The sequence below is a fragment of the Astatotilapia calliptera genome, chromosome 14 (genome assembly GCF_900246225.1).
Source record: "Astatotilapia calliptera chromosome 14, fAstCal1.2, whole genome shotgun sequence".
In the NCBI taxonomy this organism is placed as follows: Eukaryota; Metazoa; Chordata; class Actinopteri; order Cichliformes; family Cichlidae; genus Astatotilapia; species Astatotilapia calliptera.
In genome coordinates, this window is record NC_039315.1 from 36991340 (window position 1) to 37013952 (window position 22613).

General features: G+C 42.1%; 1 protein-coding gene across 7 annotated transcripts in view; it reads right to left on the reverse strand.

Moving 5' to 3' along the window:
- Positions 1 to 21266, reverse strand: part of usp32 (ubiquitin specific peptidase 32) — a 66183-nt gene extending 44917 nt beyond the window's left edge. For 4 of the 7 annotated variants that reach the window (XM_026193557.1, XM_026193560.1, XM_026193558.1 and 1 more), the window contains exons 1-2: positions 20857 to 21266; positions 807 to 934 (exon numbers count right to left, since the gene is read on the reverse strand). In XM_026193557.1, the coding sequence (XP_026049342.1) occupies positions 807 to 934; positions 20857 to 20914 (186 nt within the window). In that variant the 5' untranslated portion in view covers positions 20915 to 21266. The remainder of the gene's footprint in view (positions 1 to 806; positions 935 to 20856) is intronic. The other 3 variants (XM_026193563.1, XM_026193559.1, XM_026193561.1) reach the window with 1 other exon arrangement.
- Between the last annotated feature and the right edge of the window lie 1347 nt (positions 21267 to 22613).

Genomic DNA, 22613 nt, shown 5'->3' on the forward strand with positions numbered 1-22613 from the left:
ACCCACAGAATTTAGTCAGGGATTAATAAAGCATTCTGATTCTGTCCTCTCTATATCTATATGTATAGAGAGAAAGATAAACTGCCCATTCTTCGATGACTATTACACTTTGAGTCTTTACATTTCATTTCAGTCTATATTCCTCCAGAGTATTTTTAAATCTGTCAACTTCACCAGAAGAAGAAGAAGAAGAAGAGCAGGTTTCAAATGTGTAACATGAGAATGACAAGTCGTAAAAAGTGACAGGAGGAAGCTCTGTCAGATGGGGATGTGTGAGGGAAACTGTAGTCAGACTATATTATATGTATATCGTCATACTGTTGCATATACACCAGCTGTATATTACAAGTCTAGGTCTGTGTTGATTACTTTAATGATTCAGTTACTTCAAAGAAAAACAGACTCTCCTCTGTATCTGCACGAAGAGTCTCCTTTAAGCAGCTATAAATAAACTGGAAACAACGTTGCTATTCTATATTTATTCCCCTGCAGAACTTTGGCTGTTCTTTAGCCTCGAACATCAGACTGATGCTTTTCAACAGGAAACACAGAGCTATAAAATGGTAATGATACCTTTTTATTGGATCAATAAGTCTTTCAGTGGAATGCAAGGCTGAGCCTAATGTGAGGTGAAATGGCCCCTCACTACAACTAAAATCTCTAGCTTGTACTTACAATAAAATCCTTCATACAAAGCTCGTTGGTCACACTGCTAAGGCATAACCGAACTGATTTTGTTGGCTTCCTGGAAACTGCCGCCACCGTTACCCACTCAGAATACGTGGTGTGACATCATTGTGGCTTACCTCTGCGACTTTAGGGGGAACTCCATCTCCCAGCACTTCCCTGTAGAAACACTGCTGGGTCATGTAATAGGAGAGGCCACTGGTTCTTTTGAAGGCATCTTTCAGCCGCTTCAGTTCCACATCAGTGACTACAGAGAGACAAACAGAGATGGGATTACATCAACAGAGACGGAGAGCTGATCTGCAGTTGTTTGCGAAGTCATGCTACAAGTCTGCAAGAGAAAAACAGAATCTACGAAAGATAAACAGTAAAGAAACAAGCAATGGCTACAACAGTTTAAAAACTGTATTAGGACCAAGGTCTGGATGGTCCTGAAATACGTCTTTAATGTTTTTAAATGTCATTGTTTGAAGCTCTGAGGACTAGACGCCAGATTTCTTTCACCTTCACTTCACTAGGACTGCAGCACAACTGTTGGCAGCAACACAGAAAGAATGACTTCAATCCAATTACAGTAAACAGAGGAAGCGCTTTTAATGCAACGGTTAAAATGATCTTCTAACAGAAGCGCCTGAAAAAGAAGTTTAACGGTGTCATGTCGTTAATCCATAGATTAACTCTGGAACAGTTGGTAAAAATGACAAAGCTGCTTACACATGTAGTAGTAACTGTGGCGCTGTAGCGAACAATGTCACCGACTATACACAGCGGTGACAGCAAACTGCTGACTAACGGCTGAAAAGGATCCTGTTTACAGCTTCCATGACCACATTGTAGCTAAATGATCAACAAGATACCAGTAGGTGCCGCTCATCTGATAGGCAAGGGGTCAGCGTGCAGTAAAACGGAATCATTAACTGTTGACTTATCAGCTTTCAGCAGCCAATCACAGTTCAACAGGGATAAGCTGCAGTAAATTAGCAAATACAAATGTAGGTACATTAGTTAGAAATTGAGGGCACTTTAAAGACTCCATATGAAAAGCTGGTAGTGCTGGGGTTGGAGCCACAGCAGCATGACAGAACTGCTCGACTGGTTTTGACAAATGTCTGATTAGATTGGATGACTGGTCCACCTGCTTCAGGATTGGATGTTGCTCGTCAGAGGGTAGCCTATCAAATGATCCAAGCGCAACTTTGATGTTTTCTGAATCAATGATAAACTAAAACAGTGTGTTTCCTGTTGTAGTCTTAAGAGACTACAAATAACGGACGTCCTTAAATTTGACCTTGTCTGCATTAAAGTGTGGCTTTAAAGAAAGAAACTTTAGTCATTTCAGTATGCTCATTTTCTACACTGCTTATGTAATTGCAAATATACAACTGTTGTTTGTCACAGTCAGTGTTGGGGAGTAACGGAATACATGTACCACCGTTACGTATTTAAAATACAAAATATGAGTAACTGTATTCCGTTACAGTTACCGTTTAAAAAGGTGGTATTCAGAATACAGTTACTTTGTTGAAATAAATGGATTACACTGCGGTACTTTCCTGTTTCATTTTGTCGCGGGTCAGGACTGTTTGGGTTTGTTTGACAGCTACGTTCTGTTGTTCCAGGCGGCAGCGTTACGGTTGCCATGGTTACAGGGCGACGCTCTCTCTCTCTCTCTCTGCGACTGTGTGTTTCCTGGGTGAGAGAGCGCCTTTTCGTTGTTGTTGTTGTGCTAAGCTAACAGGCAGAATGCTACAAGCATAGCTCTAAAGAATGTAGCATCATGGGCAGTGTAGTCCGTGCTGCAGGGAGAATGGACTGCCATACACGTTATGGGTCTGTGAGCGCGAGGAGGGAGAAAAAGGGGAGTGGAAAGGTACGAGTTATCATCGAGGAAAAACGGGAGCTGGAAGCATGTAAATATAATAATAACCACTGCAGCCAAGAAGAGAGCCTGACGAGCCCAGTTGTAAGTAAGCTATTAAGACTCGACTGTACACCGTGTTCGTGTTTTCCTCCGAAAACAATAAGTCCCGTTGGAGCAGCCTTTCAACGCCTCTCTCTGTCTCTCGCAAGCAAAGTTGACCCAGACAACAAAGTAAAGCTATTTTTCGGCTACGAGCCGACAGGGACCCCGCCGTATTAGTCAGAGGTCCCTTTACTACAGTTCGGAGTCGCGGACCTTCAGTAACAGTAATAAATCACACAGCAATAGTACATTCACGTTGTTGTAAAAAGCATGATAATATATTAAGTAATCCAAAGTATTCAGAATACGTTACTGTCATTGAGTAACGTAACGGAATACGTTACAGAATACATTTTGGGGCATGTAATCTGTATTCTGTAATGGAATACATTTTAAAAGTAACCTTCCCAACACTGATCACAGTACAACATATAGTGAACATGCAGTGAAATGCTTGTGTCCTGAACTGTGGACAGGCTGCAGACGTAGCCACGCCACTCCAGGGCTTGTTTCTAGCATGGGGGTCATAGCCAGGACCCTTACTGGATACCGGGTGGAAATCAAACTTGCAACCCCCGCTCCAGAGGTGTGTAGTCTTACCACTACAGTATGCAGCTTCCATTACAGCCATTGCTGCAATTACACCACTTGTGGCTACTTGTATTTATATGCCTCCACCAATCAGAGAGGTTGCAGGTTAGTGTTATGACTAGAGATGGCACGATACCACTTTTTTTATGTCCGATACCATAAATTTGGATATCTGCCGATACCGATATGAATCCGATATAGTGTGTTTTTAATATATTGCTGCATTTTGTATAAGTTCATACTCAAGTTTAAATAAACAACAACACTGAAGCTATTCTGTTATACCTGTATTTAAAAAAAAATACACTACACACAAAATATTTCATAGTTCAGCAAAACTGATCAATCTAATAAACTTAAACCTGCTCCATCCTCCCTATTCTGGTATTTTAAAGAGTACTTAGCAGAAATATTAAGCAACCTAACTAATAGGGTTGCAAACTCCCAGCAAAAAAATAGGGAACCACCCCCACCCTCCACCTCATGATGCTTAATCGATGTAATCAACTTTAATTTGATGCAGTGTGGAAAAAAATGCACAGAAATCAATTATTTTTCAAGAATAATTAAATAGATTCAACATCTTTCTTCAACAAAATTGCAGACTGCACAGATGGTACCTTCCCAAAGGAAGAAGTACTATAGCTTACTAGGGTATATATATTAGACTTAATAGTCACTATATACAGTAATGGACTTCTATACATTTTACATCAAATTAAAACTTTGGGTGTCAGATAATTATTTATTAAAAGCTCGACATTTTAAATGAGAATAAGAAAGAAAAGTATGTCTTTGTGCCCCCTTTTCCCTGTTCATGCCCTATCGGCCCCCCTGGCTAAACTTTGCTAGATCCGCCCCTGCACAGTTACCAGCCGTCAGCTACGTAGAAAAAGATCCTGGAGTAGAAAGTAATATTAAATACATTCTAACAACAGCTGATCAAGCTTAAACGTGCTGCTGTTGTTCAGCCGCTGGTTTCCTCTTTCTGGTGCAAAGTGGGCCAAAAACAAACAAGAGAGACGGACTCGCGACAGAAAAGCCGATCAGCTGATCATTGATCAGGTTCATGATTGAAGTAGCAGCAGGAGAGGGAGAGCGAGAGGCAGTCGCTCCATAGGTTGTTAAGCTTAACGCTGGAATGCTTTACAAACATTCAGAGACGAACTTACACGCTTGCTTTACTTGTCTCTGGGATCACTTCCTCGGAGATGAAATGCTGGTTTGGTAGCGAGGCTACAAATACACACGACCGCTCTATCACGTGACCACACTGCTCCGATGTGCTACGGTTATGAGCCGAGTTACGCCGTGTCGCAAGTTTTGTGAGGTGCTTTTTTGATATCTAATGGATCGGATTACATTTTTTATTTCTCTCCGATATCCGATCCAGTAATTTACGTCAGTATCGGACCGATACTGATACCTAATATCGGATCGGTCCATCTCTAGTTATGACAGACAGGACTGTGCTAACTATGACATAATTACCATAACAGTTATTGGACTATTCTTGACCTTTAAATGTTCATTGACATATCAGCTAAACTTTAGCTCATCCTTGATTCCAAGTGTGCAACAAATCTTGAGAAATTTTCCAGAGAAGCTTATGAGATGTTGATGAGGACGGGATGGAGAGCACTAGAATCTCCATCGTCATCGAGGTATTTTAAAGTCTGATTGGAGAATATGTTTACAATGCAAGATGTTGTTTATATGATGACAAAGACACACCGTCACTGGAGATGGTGGAGACCAAAATAGAGCTTAAAAACAGATTCATGTGGTCAAAGTCAAAGCTAACCATGTGTGATAGATATGCAAACTTGCACATCCGTTAAAGCCAGTGATATCTGCACAGCCTTTGTAACGTGTGATGATTCGACTTTTTAGTGCACTTAAGGCAAACGTAAAAACAGTCCCAGTCTTTCTTTCACACTGTTACATGATTACATTAATACTACCACGCCTCTCTGTCAACGCTCACATTGTTGATGCTGTCTAATCAGCTCCACTTCGACAACTGCTCTTTAATACACGTGTAATATTTTCTGTCACAGCTTCAGCTGAATCAGTTTAATTTAACCCTTCGACAGCACAAGGTCAAAGCAAGAAGCACATATGACATTTTTGTTTGCGTCTTACGGAAAACTACTCATGCCGAGTTCCATCAACAACTCCCTTAAAAGCTGTTATTCCGCCTTTATGGAAACTTTTCTTTATAAGCGTCTCTGAACCACACTCGGGTTTCTGATATCACCTATTTCGACAGAGCCAGTAGGGGCAGTAGTGCTCATGGGGTTTCAGGTTTGACCCTAAAGCCTACCCAGACACACGTGCAAACGCTCATGCACACACACTGTCACCGCGATGTTAGCCGGCAACATTCAGGCATAAACTCATTTTGAGCAATAAACTTTATGTCCAACTAAAAGTTTAAGAGGAGAGACATTAAAAGAGAATCGCTTTTACCTGGATACGTTGGTGTTAGGGTGCAACAGCTAATTCAAATAACAGTGGACTACTGTGCCTTTAACAAAAAAGCAGAGCCCGTGCACGCAGGCTAACGACATCCGAGGAGACCCGGAGAGCACGCCTTCCACCGAGACAATGCCCTAAAGAAAGCAACAACACTAAAATTCAAAAGGTTCTTCTTCTGACCATGCTCCACCTCTCCACTAAGTTTACTGACAGTTACTTTTACTGTAATCTTGCTGACAGGCAGATAATCAGTAAAACTGAGCCAATCACATACCTCTGACTTCTCTTTAGCAAGTAACCAAGAGTAACTGGACATAAATCTTTATTTTAAAAAAGTAAAAATCAGTTTAACAACAAAACAGAGTTCAAACCCCATTTACAGGAAGTGACGGTGCGGGCGCACACACCATGCATATACCTTGGTTGGCCCAGTAACCTTTGTCATCTCCACAGACGCAGTTTCACTCTGACTACTGTCACACAGACAAAGCCTTAAACTAACGGCCTCAGCTGGATCAAACTTTACTAAGAATGCACAATTTGTGTTAACGGGCTGTGCTAATGAAGTGACGCAAATAAATTACCGCAAATGCCTTTCAGCAGTAACAGCAGGGTGCTGGTGTTTGACCGAACTGACATAACAGGTATGAGGAGGGAGCTGGTGTCTCTTCAGGTAATTTAAGTAAGAGTTGTAAGATCAGCTGATGGGCAGGGTGTGACTCCACCTTCATTCTTCACATTTATTTCCACAAAAACAGAAACACTGAACCATACAAAACCTAAAAAATGTATTTATAGATACAGGCTCAGCGAGTTTGAAAAATGTTAAAGGTCACACTGCTACTGAGGCTTTTCTCCTGCCTGAGAGGACGAGCACATCGTTAGGGTGGTGTCTCCTCGCAGCATGAAGAACCCAAACCACAGCCGGGGTTTCCTGGGTGGATTTTAAATTGGCAATGATGTGGTTTAAGTCTACAGAATAAAGTGCTGTACAAATGCAAAGTAAGTAAGTGGTCAGCAAGACTAGGAAAGCATTATATAAATGTATAAAACTAACAACACGTCTGCTGGGCACAGGTGTGCTGTAAGCACAACACAGAACAAGAACCTTTTCAATTATCCTGGTTTTTGGGCACAACACATGAAAACTGTGTCAAGTGCCAAAAAAGTGCCAAGATGTGGTTTTATGAAAGGTAAGCTGACGATCAGAAGGTATTTACAGGTCACTGACAACCTCGCAGAGACAACGAGACTAAAGAAAGCCACTGTCCCAAAGAGTCATGGGTTTATCTGCTCCCTGCATAGTCCTGCACGTTGGTGTGCAGGTTGTGGTAATACTAAATATGAGTGGAAACTGCACGGAATGTAAAAAACAGACTATCATTAGAAAATAATACGTGATCTCGTGTTCTGAGATAATGGATGGGAATCGTGTGTGTTTTGTTTTGGGAGAGATGAATTCTATTAAAAAAGGCCTCCGGTCCTTTTCACAGATCACTCCAGCTGCTGTAACGACACCTGCGTGCAGTCTATTTCAACACAGAAATGGTTTCCTGGTGCACAGCGGTGAGAGCCACTGAAACATGGAATGACACCAACAAACATCAGCGCTTAATGACATCCACCCGACGGAGTGCAACAGCTCTGAACTGTGAACATTTATTTCGCTGGTGCTTCGTGTATCTGCTGCTTCTGCTGGCTGAAAACTACATGGGGATTTTAGCTTGCGTGTTGCGAATCCAAAGAAGCTGTGCACGTCTAACCCTACGCCTTTCACTTTCTTTAATAAGTCATCGCTGGTATAAAGATGAAGATATCCCAAAGTTAGACGTCTGAGGGCTGCTTTTTTAAAATCTTGGTCATTTTGGCCTGTATTTATATAGCGCTTTTCTAGTCCCTAAGGACCCCAAAGCGCTTTACACATCCAGTCATCCACACATTCACACACTGGTGATGGCAGCTACACTGTAGCCACAGCCACCCTGGGGCGCACTGACAGAGGCGAGGCTGCCGGACACTGGCGCCACCGGGCCCTCTGACCACCACCAGTAGGCAACGGGTGAAGTGTCTTGCCCAAGGACACAACGACCGAGACTGTCCAAGCCGGGGCTCGAACCGGCAACCTTCCGATTACAAGGCGAACTCCCAACTCTTGAACCACGATCGCCCCATTTTGCAGAAAAGCTCTGATGCTGAGCCAAAGCAAAGCGAGATTAATGGGTCAGTGAGCTACGTCGAGCTTCAAGTCAGAGTTCTTGGTGTTACCAAAGTGGCCCTCTTTGTAACTGACCAACTCACCATGGCAACTTCTTCTGAGCACAAAACCTTAGAGAAACTCTTTTATTTGCATCATATTTTAACTGCAATGTAAATTCTCTGTATTCTCTATGTGCCAGTTGTTAAGCTGTTTAGCTTACTAACAGCAAATGAAGCTACAAAGTCAGAGCAGTGCAAACTGTGCATCTTGTTGTTAGTGGCTTGTGCAGTCTATTCTTTTGGTGATGCCAGAAATCTATACATTTTTGCTTTACTTTGCTGCCAAGTCTCCTTTACACTGTTGAATTGGAAGCTACTAGAACACACAACAACAACCAAGAATAGCTATTTGATCAATGAAGTTAATTTCCCTTTGTGTGTAGGCAAACTAAAAGGATTTCCACATCTCCTTCATTAGCCGGTGGGTCAGTAAGTTTCAGTGTTTAAATGTATCCAGTTTAAAGTTTCCAAGCTAATGTGAGGCAGTTATGTTAAAAATGAACAGCAGCACCGTGAGCACACCCACACTTAAAACAATTAACTCTGATTAAAATGCTCATCGTACCGCTCTGGGCGCTAAATCACAGGATTAACAATTTTCTGCAACATTAATTTCCTGTCTTCTTTGCAACAGTGTTGCAATGTAATGTTAGATTTTATCACCATTTCAATATAATCATTTGATAACACTCACTGGAGTCGGCTGTGCTCGTGGGGATTATTCTGTGCTGAAGGAGAGTCGGGCAACACATTAAAAGCCCCTTTGATGAGAATGTGCATCGGACCCAGAGCAGAAAGCTCAGCTTAACACAGGAAGCTGATAACCACCGTTGTGATACCTGTTATGTCCAGCTGGGGTTTTAGATTTTTTCAACTCCGCTAAAGCAAAGAAAGCCCGGCTGTATTGAATTTCCCTCGTAGTGCAAGTGTTTGCATTTCTTTTATATCACTAAAATCTGCAACAGGCCAACAATGATAAACCACATCTTCAAGTATGAAGCCAAAGATCAACTTAATAGAAGGTGTGTGTGTGTGTGTGTGTGTGTGTACGCACCTGTGTGGCAACAGTCGATAAAGTCTATTGATTTGTGGAAAAAAGTGACAAAAACAGTGATTTTACTTCCCACTGGGGGGGGCGATGCCTAACATCCATGTGATCTTACCCAGACTGAGGCACCAGTAGATCACTGGTGACCTTTTTCTTTCATCCTGCAGAAGCAGGACAAACGGCTGTCCACTCCTTTAAACCTTGCTGTTAACGATGTAACATTTTTCCACATGTACTAAAACAAGCTGCAACATCTGATGTCGTCTTTGAGCTCAGAAATGTCACTGCAGTCACACACACACAAATATTACATCACCTTGTGGATCAAGGGATCCTGAAACAGAAATCCTGAAAAGGGCTCATGGGAAGGCCAATTCTGCATACGCCCAATGCCACCCAATGGCAGTGACCTTGGCTCCTCCAGTGAACACAGCTACCCCTACTTAGCTGCCTCCAAAGTTCTCATGCCTAGCACTGATTTCAGTGGTGGATCTGCACCTAAAGAGCAGAACCGACTGCCAAGGAATCTTTGAGCAACATCAGCAGCTAAAATGTTTCATTAGATTTTGGTTGCAATGCAGGATGATGCTATATAGTTTATATCTAGTAAGGTCGATACCTTAAAATTGGACTACATACAGTGTTCGCTCGGCAGAGCCCCACACCCACTCTCCTTTTGCACACAGATCTCTGCAGATTCTCCCGTAGCAAGCAGGGAGACATGGCTCTGATCCAAAACAACAAATATCTTGTGTTGGTTTTGACACTCTAAGGTTAACATTAACTTCTGTTAAATATTCATGTGTGGGAAGAGTTGACAATATTTGAATGAAAACACAAAGAAACGACTGTTTTTAAAGGCACCAAACAGCCTTTTGTACTTTGCAGAAAAGCTGCATGTCTGTGTGATCTAGGGCCATTTATAAGTCATCCACGTTCAGGGATGTGCAGCTAGGACTATCGGGAAATATGTTTCTCTTCATGAACTGTGCACACAGAACCCCATAAGCACCTGCAGGACCACAGAGTATGCATTGGCCAGTCATTAACCTACCAGCTGCCGAGTACAAAATCTACGTGAAGCTGGATGGCAACTGCAGAAACTGGAGCAGCTAATACTCCTGTTTATGTACGGCTGCCTCGAGAGGCTGATGCTGAGCTCACGCGGCTCACTCATTTCATTTTTCTCATCACTGCTAATACAACCCCAGTGCCAAAAACACTGTGCACATAATGCAATGACTGAGGTGCAGATCCACTATGTTGTTTTTATGATCAGTTGTCAATAAAATATTTAATATTTAAAATGAGAAAATGTACCGCTTTAAGAGACGTTGTTACAATTCTGTATCCCCTCTATTTTAGCACCACTTGTGGTGTTACTGGGAACTGAGGAAAGCATTTGCTGGACTTTTGAGAGAGCAAAGTGTTTGAAAGGTTGAACCTGAGGTACGCCAGATCAGCACCATGAAGCTATACTGTGGTAACAGATGAAGCGTGCACTCGAGCAGCGTCCTGCTGACACACAAGGCCCTACCTGAAAAAGACATCCATCATCTGGATGGGAGCATATCTTTCATACCTTTCAGCCTCGGGTGCCTTTTCCAAACGTGCAAGCAGCAAATTCCATCAGCACCTATCCAATTATGTAACCCTAATACATTAGCACATCCCATAGTACCCAGGCAGATTACTAAACATCCTCCTACATGATTAGCATTAAAGCTGACCACAACATCACTGATGAGCTTAGCTTTGAGAATTACATCTTCACAAATTCTATAGCCATAAGACATATTGACAATATTGATAAATATAATTATATTAAGCAATCTGTACAAATAATATTGATGGAATTCTAACAATACACCTAAGCCATTTTAATAAACTGGCCCAGCTACATGCTGTGGGTCTGAGGTCAGCAGGGTACCCGCCTTCTACTCGGGCCTGAACCCATGCATCAATGAGAGGTGACAGCTACCCAACTGAAGACAGGACTGATTAATGCTCAAGTGCTGAATCACAGGCTGCAGGCAGCCAATCACACATGGGGATCAACACAGAGCACAAAGCTGCAGGAAGAGAGACTAAAGCCCCCTTGTGTGTCATGAGAGGTAGCAGCTAACTGTATTCATGACACAAGCAGCAGAAAACGATCCGTACAACCACTGCACACAGAAACCTGGCTGTCCTCCACATCTCTGATTAACCGCAAAACAAACAAACAAACAACAACAAAAAAAACAGCAAATAAATCTTTGAAGTTGTTTTTTAATGTGAAGGATGATAAGAATCAGATTCATGAATTCATTTTGTTACATGATTCGTTATTCAGTTCAGATTCTGAGCTCCTCTCTGAGTCTGAGCTGTAGACTTCAGACATAAAGAGCTTATCCCAACAGAGCTTTTTGACTCATTTTATAAAGAAAACCGATGAAAGATTTGGAAAACGAACAGGAAAAAAGCAGACACTTCACACTGGCTTTGCACTGCCTCGACTCGAAAGAAAAAGTGAACCAAACACTGGTGACGCAGATCAACCGTTAACTCGAGTTCAAAGGTCAGTTCAAAAGCAACGAAGTAGAACAAATCAGGGTAAGTACTAGTTTTCCTTTCATGTTTCGCCCTCCCTCCCTTCTTCACACGTACAAGCATGAATTCAGGGTCCAACGCCTCTTTGTGGCCTATCAATAATCTGTATTACCAACCAATAAATTGACCTTGTGCAGCCAGAGAGCAGCAGTAACAGCACTCAGCACACTCTATTCAGCTGCAGCAGCTGCACATAAACTGAGGTCATGAAATTTCAAACCACATTGATGCAGTTTATTAAAAGACACGTGAGAAAACTGAATGACATCAGTCCATGACCGATGCATAAAAAAATGTTGTATTTTTATTATGACTACGAATCAAGTGAAACATATTTCTAATTACCTTCCATAACTCATTACAGTCTGTAATATAAATACATCCAACGTCAAAGCATCAACAGCCCAGCCAGTTAACCATTAACCTACCAGGACAGGATTTAATGAGGCTGTAGAAAAGCGATTAGTCCCCTCCCACCTCTCCATGCAAGAATGCAGATTAAGGTACAAACAGATAGATGGCTACAGACGTTTTGGCTTATTGTTCAGATTTGGGCCTGTGGAAATGTTCACAGCCTATAGTGGGACTTGCTGCCGTAACGTACACACATCTAATATTATGGCGATGATGACCAGGCACCTTAAAGTCACATGAATCGTGAAGATGTGGCGGCCTTCATCTCACACATATTAGCAAGTGCAAGCATAACAAATACCCTGGAGGTCCTAGGAGAGCTCCACAATCTCCATGGTGACAGATGTGGAGGTGGTTCACCAGAGGTAGCAGAGCACAGCTGGCTGAGGAGCCCATTTAGTCCTCATGAGTTTGGAGTCTGATGTTAAATATTCATCAAGTTAAATCATTTCTGTTTAAAACAGTAACTGCATTGATGAAGATATTACACCTGTTCTGAGGAGCAGATCTCCAACAGCTCGTTAATATTGAATGTCTGGATTTGTGTCTGGCACTGAATTTAGATTTGCTTGCACTGGTCATCTTCTACAACGTTAGTCTCTTGAAATGAGCTTTTTAATGCACACAGCCACCGAACCAGAGACCAGCTTCTTTCAACGGGAATAATAAATGAAGGGCAGGCTCTTTCCCTCCTGTAGCATCTGCTTCACTTATTGTTTTTAAAGCTACGAGTTCTAAATTATAGTCCTGTCGTTACTGGTTCTTCAGGCTTCCAAGCAGATTTTACAAGATTGTCTTCAATAACCACCCCATGCACCTGACGAGGGAAAAAAGCTGTCTACTCTGTAGACAACAAGCCTGCCACTTTGAGGAAAACACGTCTGAAATAGTCGTGGCTAGCAAGCCCGAGCTTGTAAAATAAGTTTGGGGGACTCTCACCAGTAAAATAACTGCAGAAGGCACCGTTCTTCTGTATGGATATGAACAAAGACTGCAAAAAACTAAAAATGAATGCTAAACAGAGTCCATGTATGACTCCAATCACATAAAACCATCCGAATGTATCAGAAACATTTTTTTAAAAATGAGGGCACGTCTGAGAAAGTTTCTATGATTTCTTAATTCTTTGTTTTTAGTGTCACACACTGGTTAAACAATGAGCACTGTCACCTGACTGCGAGGAGGCTCCCTGCGCCTCTGTGGGACTCCTCCAGGTACTCTGGCTAACTGGTGACTGTAAACTGGCCATTTACAAACAGGGCCTTAATAACTGATTCTACTGATACTGATGTTTACTGGGAAATTAAACTCAGTCCATCAAATACCTTGTCAGTACCACAGGAAGATCAGCATGGTGGTAACAGCAAACCTGGTCAGACACTGACCCTCTCACCCAGCTGAGCATGGACATTTTAAAGCTAACAGAAGAAAGCTCTAGAACCAAAGCTGCCCCCGAGCCAGCAGCCTCACTGAGACCAGAGGACCAAAGCAGTTACAAGGAAGGAAAAAGGGTTCATGTCCCGGTGATGTCATAAACATACTGAAATATTATTTTATTATCTAATATTCGTTTGTTGTTTTTAATGTAAATCTGTTATTTTGCTTGGTGAGGCAGAATATGCCACCAGATAAAGGTGCACGTACAGCAACTCATTTTCAGTTAATTATTTGCACCTCCTTTAAGTTCAATTTATTAAAGCGCTTAAAGTGAGAGAATATCCTGTGACTCAGTGCAGTCAGGTGGAACTACACAGTTTCATAAACAAGTAAATGACACTGTGCATTGAAGGACAGTTGAATTTTGCATGTACATGCTGTCAGTTACAGTTCTTATAAGAGAATCAGCAAAATGAATAAATCACAAATCAGAGTCAGACACCAAAACTGCAACAAGGATGTCTCTACTTTTTGAAACTATCTTTTTACTGCGACTGATGAATCAAACTCTACTTTAGATCAAGCTTCAAAATAACTGTTTCATTGGTTCAATGCCTTAATGCTTTCTTGGTATAAACCTTTGATGATTTACGTTTGTGAAAACCATTTCTCACACATCACAGTTCTTTTGATTTTCCTGTATATTGCGCTCATTTCATCTTTGCCTTGATGACACCTTCTGTGTTTGTTTCACGTTCAACGTGCGTCACTTTTACATAACTTAAGGGCTCCGCTAAATACAGAACGAAGAATCTGTAAACCAAGCGAAGACGAGTTTGAGTCAAATAAAATAAAACATTGTTCTCCTGGAACTCCTGATCTAACGTGATGATTGGCACTGCCAGAGAGCAGAAAACTGTTGTAATAAGACGCGCTAATGGGAAAGTAAACAAAGAAAGGCCTCATTATGGAGAACACTTTGTGTATTGTAATGCTGTGATGCAATCCGGGTATTCTTAGACACTGAGTGGCATTAAATGCAATGGCTACCATTCGATTCACACAAAACAATGGGTGTGATTTCTACGAGTGCCCCAAACACACTTTTCAGCCACTCACAGTCTCAGGCTGTCTAAAGACTGCGTCTGTAACACCCGACACAAGTCACTGCATCCTTGGCTTGTCTTTGGCTCTCCCATACTGTCCACACAGACACTTTCACAGCAGGTTTCCACTATATGGCCACCTCGCTAAATCATCATGGCAGTAGAGGAGCAGCCAGAACCTCCTGCTGTGACTTGATGTTTTCTGTCCTATAAAATAAGCTGAGCCTGGTCGGCCGCTGCTGCTGTCGAGACTGGAAGCCTCCACCATGGCTTCTGAAGCAGCAAATCCTGAACTCACATGTGCGTCGGTGCCCTGTTTAGTCTGGGCAAAGCATCAACAGAAACACCTAGAGGCGCAAACATACATGCAGCTCTGTTCTTGAAGAGCTCATTTCACCTGTGGACATGATGTCACGCAACCAGCACGAGGCTGCTGTGTTGTGGGGTCGGCAAGAGGAAAAACCACATAAAACAGGAAAATCATTTTTACTCTCAGGGTCTATTTTGTGCTGTCGGAGAGGGAAAAAAGGTGAACAACAAAAACAACAAATGGGTTTTACATAATAAGACTATTACAGATTCTTCTGAGTTTAGAGCAATTACTCTAAAAAAAGCAAACAAACTGTACAATACAGCCAAGGAAGGAAAAGAAACACCTACAGAGGCTGAACGGGCTCATGGATGGTTAACTATACCATTCATGTCAGATGGAAACAGGATCATTAAGAGTCAGAAATAAGCAAAGAATAAATAAGAAGTGCAACTGAAAAAAAGCTAGTCTTCCAATTAATTTCTATAAAACGGAAATAAAATGTGGACCACAATCGATGAATGTCCAGAGGCATGAAACCTTATTGGCAATGACAACATGAGGTTTCAAAATTTTACATGAACAAAAATTCTACAAGCAGATATGCATCCACCTACAATGCAGCCATGACAGGAGCAGAACAAGTTTCCAGTGGTGAAGGACAGGACAGTAACTTTGGACCGACACTCGGTTTTTATTCATAGACGTGGAGGGATTTCTCTCCTTAACAACAACAACAATCTTTATTTATAGAGCACATTTAAAAGCCTTGGGCATACCAAAGTGCTTTACATAAAACAATAAAAGGTTCAAACATTGATAACGGATAAATAAAAATAAGGAGTTATGTTCATAGATAAAAGCTACCAATAAGAATGACTACAGCACATGGGTAATAGCAAGATAAAAGCTGTACCACCATAATAAAAAACACCAATAGAAAGATAGGAGGGAATTAATACAAGAGGTCAATAGGTCACAGCAACCAACCAAACAAACAAACAAACCAGCAATTAAAAGGTGGAGAAGGCAAGTTTAAAAAGATATGTTTTAAGCTGTGATTTAAAAGAATGAATAGAATCAGATGCCCGGATGCCAATCGGGAGATTGTTCCAAAGCACAGGTGCAACAAGAGCAAACGATCGATCACCTCTAGTCTTAAGTCGAGATCTGGGCTGAGCCAGCAGTAACTGTGACGATGACCTTAAGGCCCTAGCAGGAGCATAAGGGTTTAAAAGGTCCTTAAGGTAGCTGGGTGCAGTGTTGTTAGTAATTTTAAAAGTAAACAACAACAGTCCTAATGGGACTTACTGGGGAGCCTCTGGTCATTTGTAATAATTTTGGAAGTAGTCTGTGTCTCACAGTGTTGCCCGAGTTCGCCGTCTCCATAATTTGTTAAATATCCCAGTGCAAAGAAATGGTCTTCCATACTTATCCATACACAGAAGCGATGCAGCCCAACATGCTGCCTCTCAGATATTTGCTCCAATGGTAGCATTCGCTGTCATCTTGTGTCTAACGTCCGTCCCACTCACAGCCCTGCTCATCATTATTCGGTTTGCTGCACTGTTGCACATTCAGCAGTTTTGTGAATACCTTTGGTTATGTTTAAATCCCCTCTGTTTTATGAAAAGCGATGAGTGAAATCTTTATTATTTATCATTGTTCAGCATGATGTTTCACTAGCTGAACATGAAAAATACGTTTCAGTGATTCAAAGGGGCGTTCAGATGTGACTTGTGAATTCTGTACTTGATTTTGAAATGATAGAATACCGTCACACCCCAGCTCGGCACCTTCAACATGTACTTTTGGTGTAAAAACAAAAGAATGCCCTTGTTGTGTGCCTTTCCTAAAACTAGAAGGCTTAAGATCCCTGTGTGTGGTGTAAACTTACAGTAACCACATGCAGGAAGTCTAGGACCAAAAACTAAGCAACCTCCTACTCAAGGAGGCTGTTTAACAGCTGATAAACTTCTTATCTTTGCTCAACAATGAAAAATAAATACTTGCTGTGAAGCATATACCACGTGGTCGTAGAAAGCTCCATCACACTGGATTTCCACAATATTAAACTGCATCCTGGAATAACCTGACATTTACAACTTTGCTCAAAATATAGAGATTGTTGTATAGACTGTTGCACTGCTATCTAGTCACGTTTCCATAGCAAACACCATACTGGAGGTTTCTACGACAGCAGAATACAAATTTACATCCCCATGCAAAGCAGCGCTGCATTAACTCAGCTGATAAGGCCTGCTGACGTAGAGTGAGTGTGAGGCTGTGTGTCACAGTGACCGCTGTTGTTGTTGCATCGCTGAACTACATAGTGGTCAACCACAAAGGTACAAATAACCCGTGAAGGTGTTCCAGAAAAGTGCCAGGAAAGATTACTAAGAAGAACCGGTCTCACTGAGAACACAAGGAACCACAACAACAGGTAAACACGTCAACCCAACTCTTTGACAGCTCCATCAAAATCATGAACAATTATTCTGGACAGCAAGAAAGACATCCAGATGAAGCTCCACATTTTTAAAGCCACGTATTGTTGCTCGGTTAAAAACGTCTTCCTCAAGGCCAGTTCATCAACAACAGGGCTACCTGTGACAACTGAGATCAGCCTCTCACCACCATGACTGGAAGGGTCCATATCATCTGCTCCCTCTTGAATTTGACTGACAAGAAGGAACGCCAACAAGCACATCGCCGTTAAACTCGGCCAAACACGAGCATCACTGTGAAAAAGGAAAGTGGCACAATAGTTGTGCTTTCTTCATCACAGAACGTCCAAAAATCAACTACGACTCTATGAAGTGTGCAGGTCTGAACACTATACTTGTGTTCAGCGCTCCACTTCCTATTATTCCCACTGCAAAGAAACTGACTGCGATTCAGTGGCAGGAGTAGCAGAGGGTGAAAATGACTGAATGAAGTTGCATTTCTAAAAAAGTGTTGGTTTTCACAAATACAGTATCGATAATATTAAATCACCTCATTGCATCCTGTAAAACATTCTGCTATGTAATCTATTCAGGTTTAGGATATGAAGGAACTCTTTGATGTGAACTGTTTCCAAATGACGACTAAAACAGATGTTAGAAGTGTTGTTAAATCATACGAGAGATTTCCATGTTTGTAGAAGGAGCAGGTGCCCGTGGTGGTTGAAGGTCATGCTATCAAGAAGCTGTTGTTGGTTGCTCTAATGCATGAAATCAAAAATGCATCACAGTGGTGCCGTGAAATCCCCAAAACTCACAGAGAGGAACTTTAATACAACGAATCTGTTGCTTTGATTCTATCAAAACTGTATCTCTAACACGAAGAAAAAGCTTTACTGTATGAAATTTACACAGAGCTCTGTTCATTCTGGACTGAGTGGGAGGGGTTTTTGGTTTTTTAGAATTTAAGTTCATTTGCTTGTCATCTCTGGGCAAGCTGACCAATCAGAGCAGCCTGGAGTTAGTGGGCTGGGGAGTGTAAAAAAGACAGGAGTATAAAAGAAAAACAGAATGTAACCAAATGTAATCCCCAAAATCTGAGCCTGTAAGTGTACCCGGGCTCCTCAACCACAGTCTCTATAAGCACATATGATACACGATGATGAGTGCCCACCTCTGGCCCTGGACGGAAAGCTTTGTGAACATTGTCTGCTGCAGTATGCACAATCAGCTGCTAAATGGAAGCATCACTTCCCTGCTGTAAAGTGCCATTCAAAGTGAGATTACTTTAAAAACGAACCTTATTACTCAAGAGAGAATCACACCCATCATCCTTGATAGTTTTACAAATGCAGTTAAATGTTCGTTCAGGTCACGTTACTGTTCTGTCAGCTCTGTTCCTCACGGACAACGACGATGGTAATGATAACAGCAGATTCAAGCATGTGGAGCCGTTCAGTGTGGAATAAACACCATCGCTAGACCTGACCTGAAGTTAGCTGTCACTGCAGCAAGCCACTCACCAAATGTTTGGACTTGAGCCTCGAACCTTCTCTCAAACAAATTAACGCTCCACTCTCCCACATGAGTAAATGTTCAATTGTACTGTGAGTCAACAGAAAAAGGGAAGATGACTTTTACCTCTAAAATCTTAACACTCTCAGATGTGTGTCTCTTGAACCCCTTATTACGGTACATGTTTATATATTAGATTTCCCACATTTCTAAGATTTGAGTTTATTCTATTTCAGAAAAGTGACGATGAGGAGGAACACGCACTTTTTGGTCAGATCTAATGTTTCAGGCACAATTATCCCTCGAGAAACTACCACGCACAAATCAGGCTTGAATGAATAAATGGTGGTGAGGAGTGATCGGAGGATAACACAACAAAGGTGAATCTTTCTGACTGTAAGCCCATTACGCTGCTGATGTCCTGGCAGAATAGGCTCTCGTGAAAACTGAACTCATAATTGCGGCAGTCAAGCCTGCTGTAGCAATTAGAAATGGTGTCATGTGACTGCTTTGATAAGACTGGACGACTAGATAATCCCACCCTGTGTGTATGGTCACATATGATCGTCAGAGTGTAACTGGCAATCTGTTTGAGGCATATTTAAGCCGCAGTATTACAAAGACTGAAGTCACGCTACCCGAAAATCTAAACTGTGCTAAGGCAACATAATAACATTAATAATAATAAAGATGTCCGGTCAAACTTCCCTGCGGAAGCCTGGTAAAGATATGACACAGTAATAGATGTGTAACAGGCTCTCGTGGCTGGAATCCGGACTGACAAAGTTCAGCTGTTGCCAACCCAGGGAGTAAAGTGCAACAAGAAAGCCATCAGGGATAAGATCTCTGTGTGTTTGCAGATAAATGTTCACCCATATCTTACATAAGTGCCGCTATGCTTACACTGTATCCATTGCTTCACCTGTGCGTACTTAAACTAACCTGACAACAAAATGCTTCCAGTAAAGCCCATACGAGCTGAAATACATCATGACGCTGCATTAGATTACAGGCCTGTCAACGCTTGTTTGTTTACCAGAGACCAGCCAATGGCTTCCCCAGTGTTAAAAAGCCCACCTGATCATTTTTAAGAGACTGACTGCAGCGGCAGCTATTTAAAGCACAACTGGTTGTTGTTCCGCTCCAACTACACGGCTAGCTGGTGGACGCTAGGCTCCGCAGAACCTGACAGCTCACTAGCAACAACAGTAACGATTAAGCAGCACATGGCTCGGTTTGAAAACCGGGAGACGAGGGCTGCAACAAACAGTCTGGAGGCATTCCCCACTGACAACTTAGGTGAAAGCCAGCTAACTGTCTAGCTACTAGACAAGCAAGCTAGTGGTAGCAGCACAGACATAAACGTTAGTCAGCTGCAGTTAGCTTGATACAGAGGCAACCTGTGATGCCATCCAAAAATATATATAAATGAAAAATATATTCAAGCACGGATTCGAGATTTCTTTCACAACTGTTTCTCCAAATACTGTCCGCGCAGCCCATCCCTCCTCGCTAGCCAGCACTAGCTCCCACAGCAATTAGCTGGACAGGACGTCAAACCAAGCGTAGTTCAACAACCTGCCAATTTAACTAGACCTTGCACTTAAATAAAGACACGCGCTTCATAAAAATACTTCAGGATTATCTCTATGCTATAAGGAATAATAATTAAATTCGGCGCGGTCAGATTTTACACAGCGACTGTTTAACTACGTTATTTTTCAAGATTTCATTATCCACATACGCTTTCCGCTGCAACCCAGCGTTGTCTCTTACGAGGGCAAACGACTGCGGAAAATACATGCTCAGCTAGTGATTAACTAAACATCAGAAAAAATAAGGAAGCTTTTCGACAAATTTTAATGCCGAAATGAATACTGGGCACAACAATTCCATCGAGGCCGTGCGTTTACTTTATACCCGGCGTCTACTTCGTATAACAGGTGAACCCAGTTAAAGCGTTACACTTTAACGGGTGGTCAGGACGTTCTCTTTTCCATATGGCTAGCCCAAAAGCAGACAGCTAACCTAGCGCAACGACAGATTTCTACTTCCCACGATTTTTGGCTTACCTCTCTTAACGGCCTCGTCATATGACAGGAATCCTATCCTCGACTCCTTGGCCCCCATGCTCCCCTCATTTCATTGCAGTGTGAGGAAATAAACGTTACGAGCTGAGTTGGACAGGGGTGTTTGTCGCCTTATCCGTTTATTGTGAAATGGGCTCCTGGCGGTATGTGTATGTGGTGAACGGGTGAATGTTTTTCAGCGACGCCTCCATTCTGTCACATGATCTGACTCTACAGGTCAGTTGATCTGCGAGTTCTAATACGAGTGAACGCAACCCGAATCACATACAGGGGTGGGGGGTTTCGACTTCAGACGGGGTTTTCAGTCTTATCCGGGAAAATGCAAAACAGCACTTTTACTTAGTATGCGAAGTCATACCAAGCTGTCAGTGTGCGACGAGTGCAGCCACAGTTCAAACCAGTGATAACAGCCCCACCGTGTGGTGGTGCTGCTGAATAACGCTAGCTGACTCTCCCCACAGCGACCCCCGAAGGTACGTTCAGTCAGACGATACTGGTGGCACATAGCAGATGAAAGTTTGCAGTATATAGTGTCTAATAGTGATGGGCAGATGAAGCCTCATGAAGCACTGAAGCTTTTCATCCAATTGGTTCACCTCAACGCGAAGCTTCTTGAAGCTTCATTTGCTCTAGCAGAACACCTACTGGACGTAAAAATATTAGTTGGCATGAATTTGAAGAGTGTGGCATTTTGCACACAGCCTGTAAATGTCAACAACAAAAGGAGTGTGTAAAACATCTATATTGTAGTGATGGCAGTATACTGTGTATATTTATGCTGGCAGTATGGAAAATGATTATTTGCGGCAAAGTTTGAACCGCTTCCTGAACCAGTCACGTGGTACAGCCGGGCAGCGAGGCTTCGGACGTCATCATTTTCAGCTCCTCCCATAAATGAAGCAAGCCTCGATACGCGCTTCGCGGAAACGCCTCCTCCATTACTCGACACACGCTTCGAAGCCTCGATACAGAACGTCACATCACTAGTGTCTAACGCGTATATGGCGTTTGTTGCATTTCAGTGAATGTGGGAAGTAGTCCACTTATGTCAGTCGTTGTGAGTTCAGAATTTTTACACCAAAGTCGTAAATACTTATTTAAAGTTTGTCATAATGCTTGCAGAGGCGGATCTAGAAGGGTGGCATGGGGTGGCAAGTGTCACCCTAAAATGATCTCTTGCCACCCCAAGTGCCACCCTAGTTTTACATATGACAGTGTTGTTTATTAAAATAAGATAGTATTAACACTTTAAGTGCAGTTACAGTTAACAGTGAATATAAATTCTAAAACTGAATATATTGCATAGTGTTACCCCCCTCCACCATTAACAAATGGTTCAACCCACAGAGCAGACCTCTTGTTTTCAGTAGTAGTCAAGAACGGCCAATTATACCCTGGACCACAGAGGGTTAAATTTGAAAACGGTTTAAAAACAAACAAACATCCCCATTCTAAAATGTCATGTGACAATCTGATTCATAAAGAGTGATGATGTCACAAGGACATGTGATGATGTCACAAGGACATGCCTTTGATCCTTTGAAGTTTTTCTATAAATAGGGGTCAGGAGCAGCAAGTTTTAGTCAGTTTGTTCGCAGCCTTCAAACGTTCGACCAGAGATACATTTGAAAGTATTTGTAAACCTCTTCAGAGTCACTGTGCACAGGATTAAAAATGTATCCACGAGAACACCAACAAAGAATAAACAATCTTGCTGCCTCTCCTTCGAGGTCTGGCCG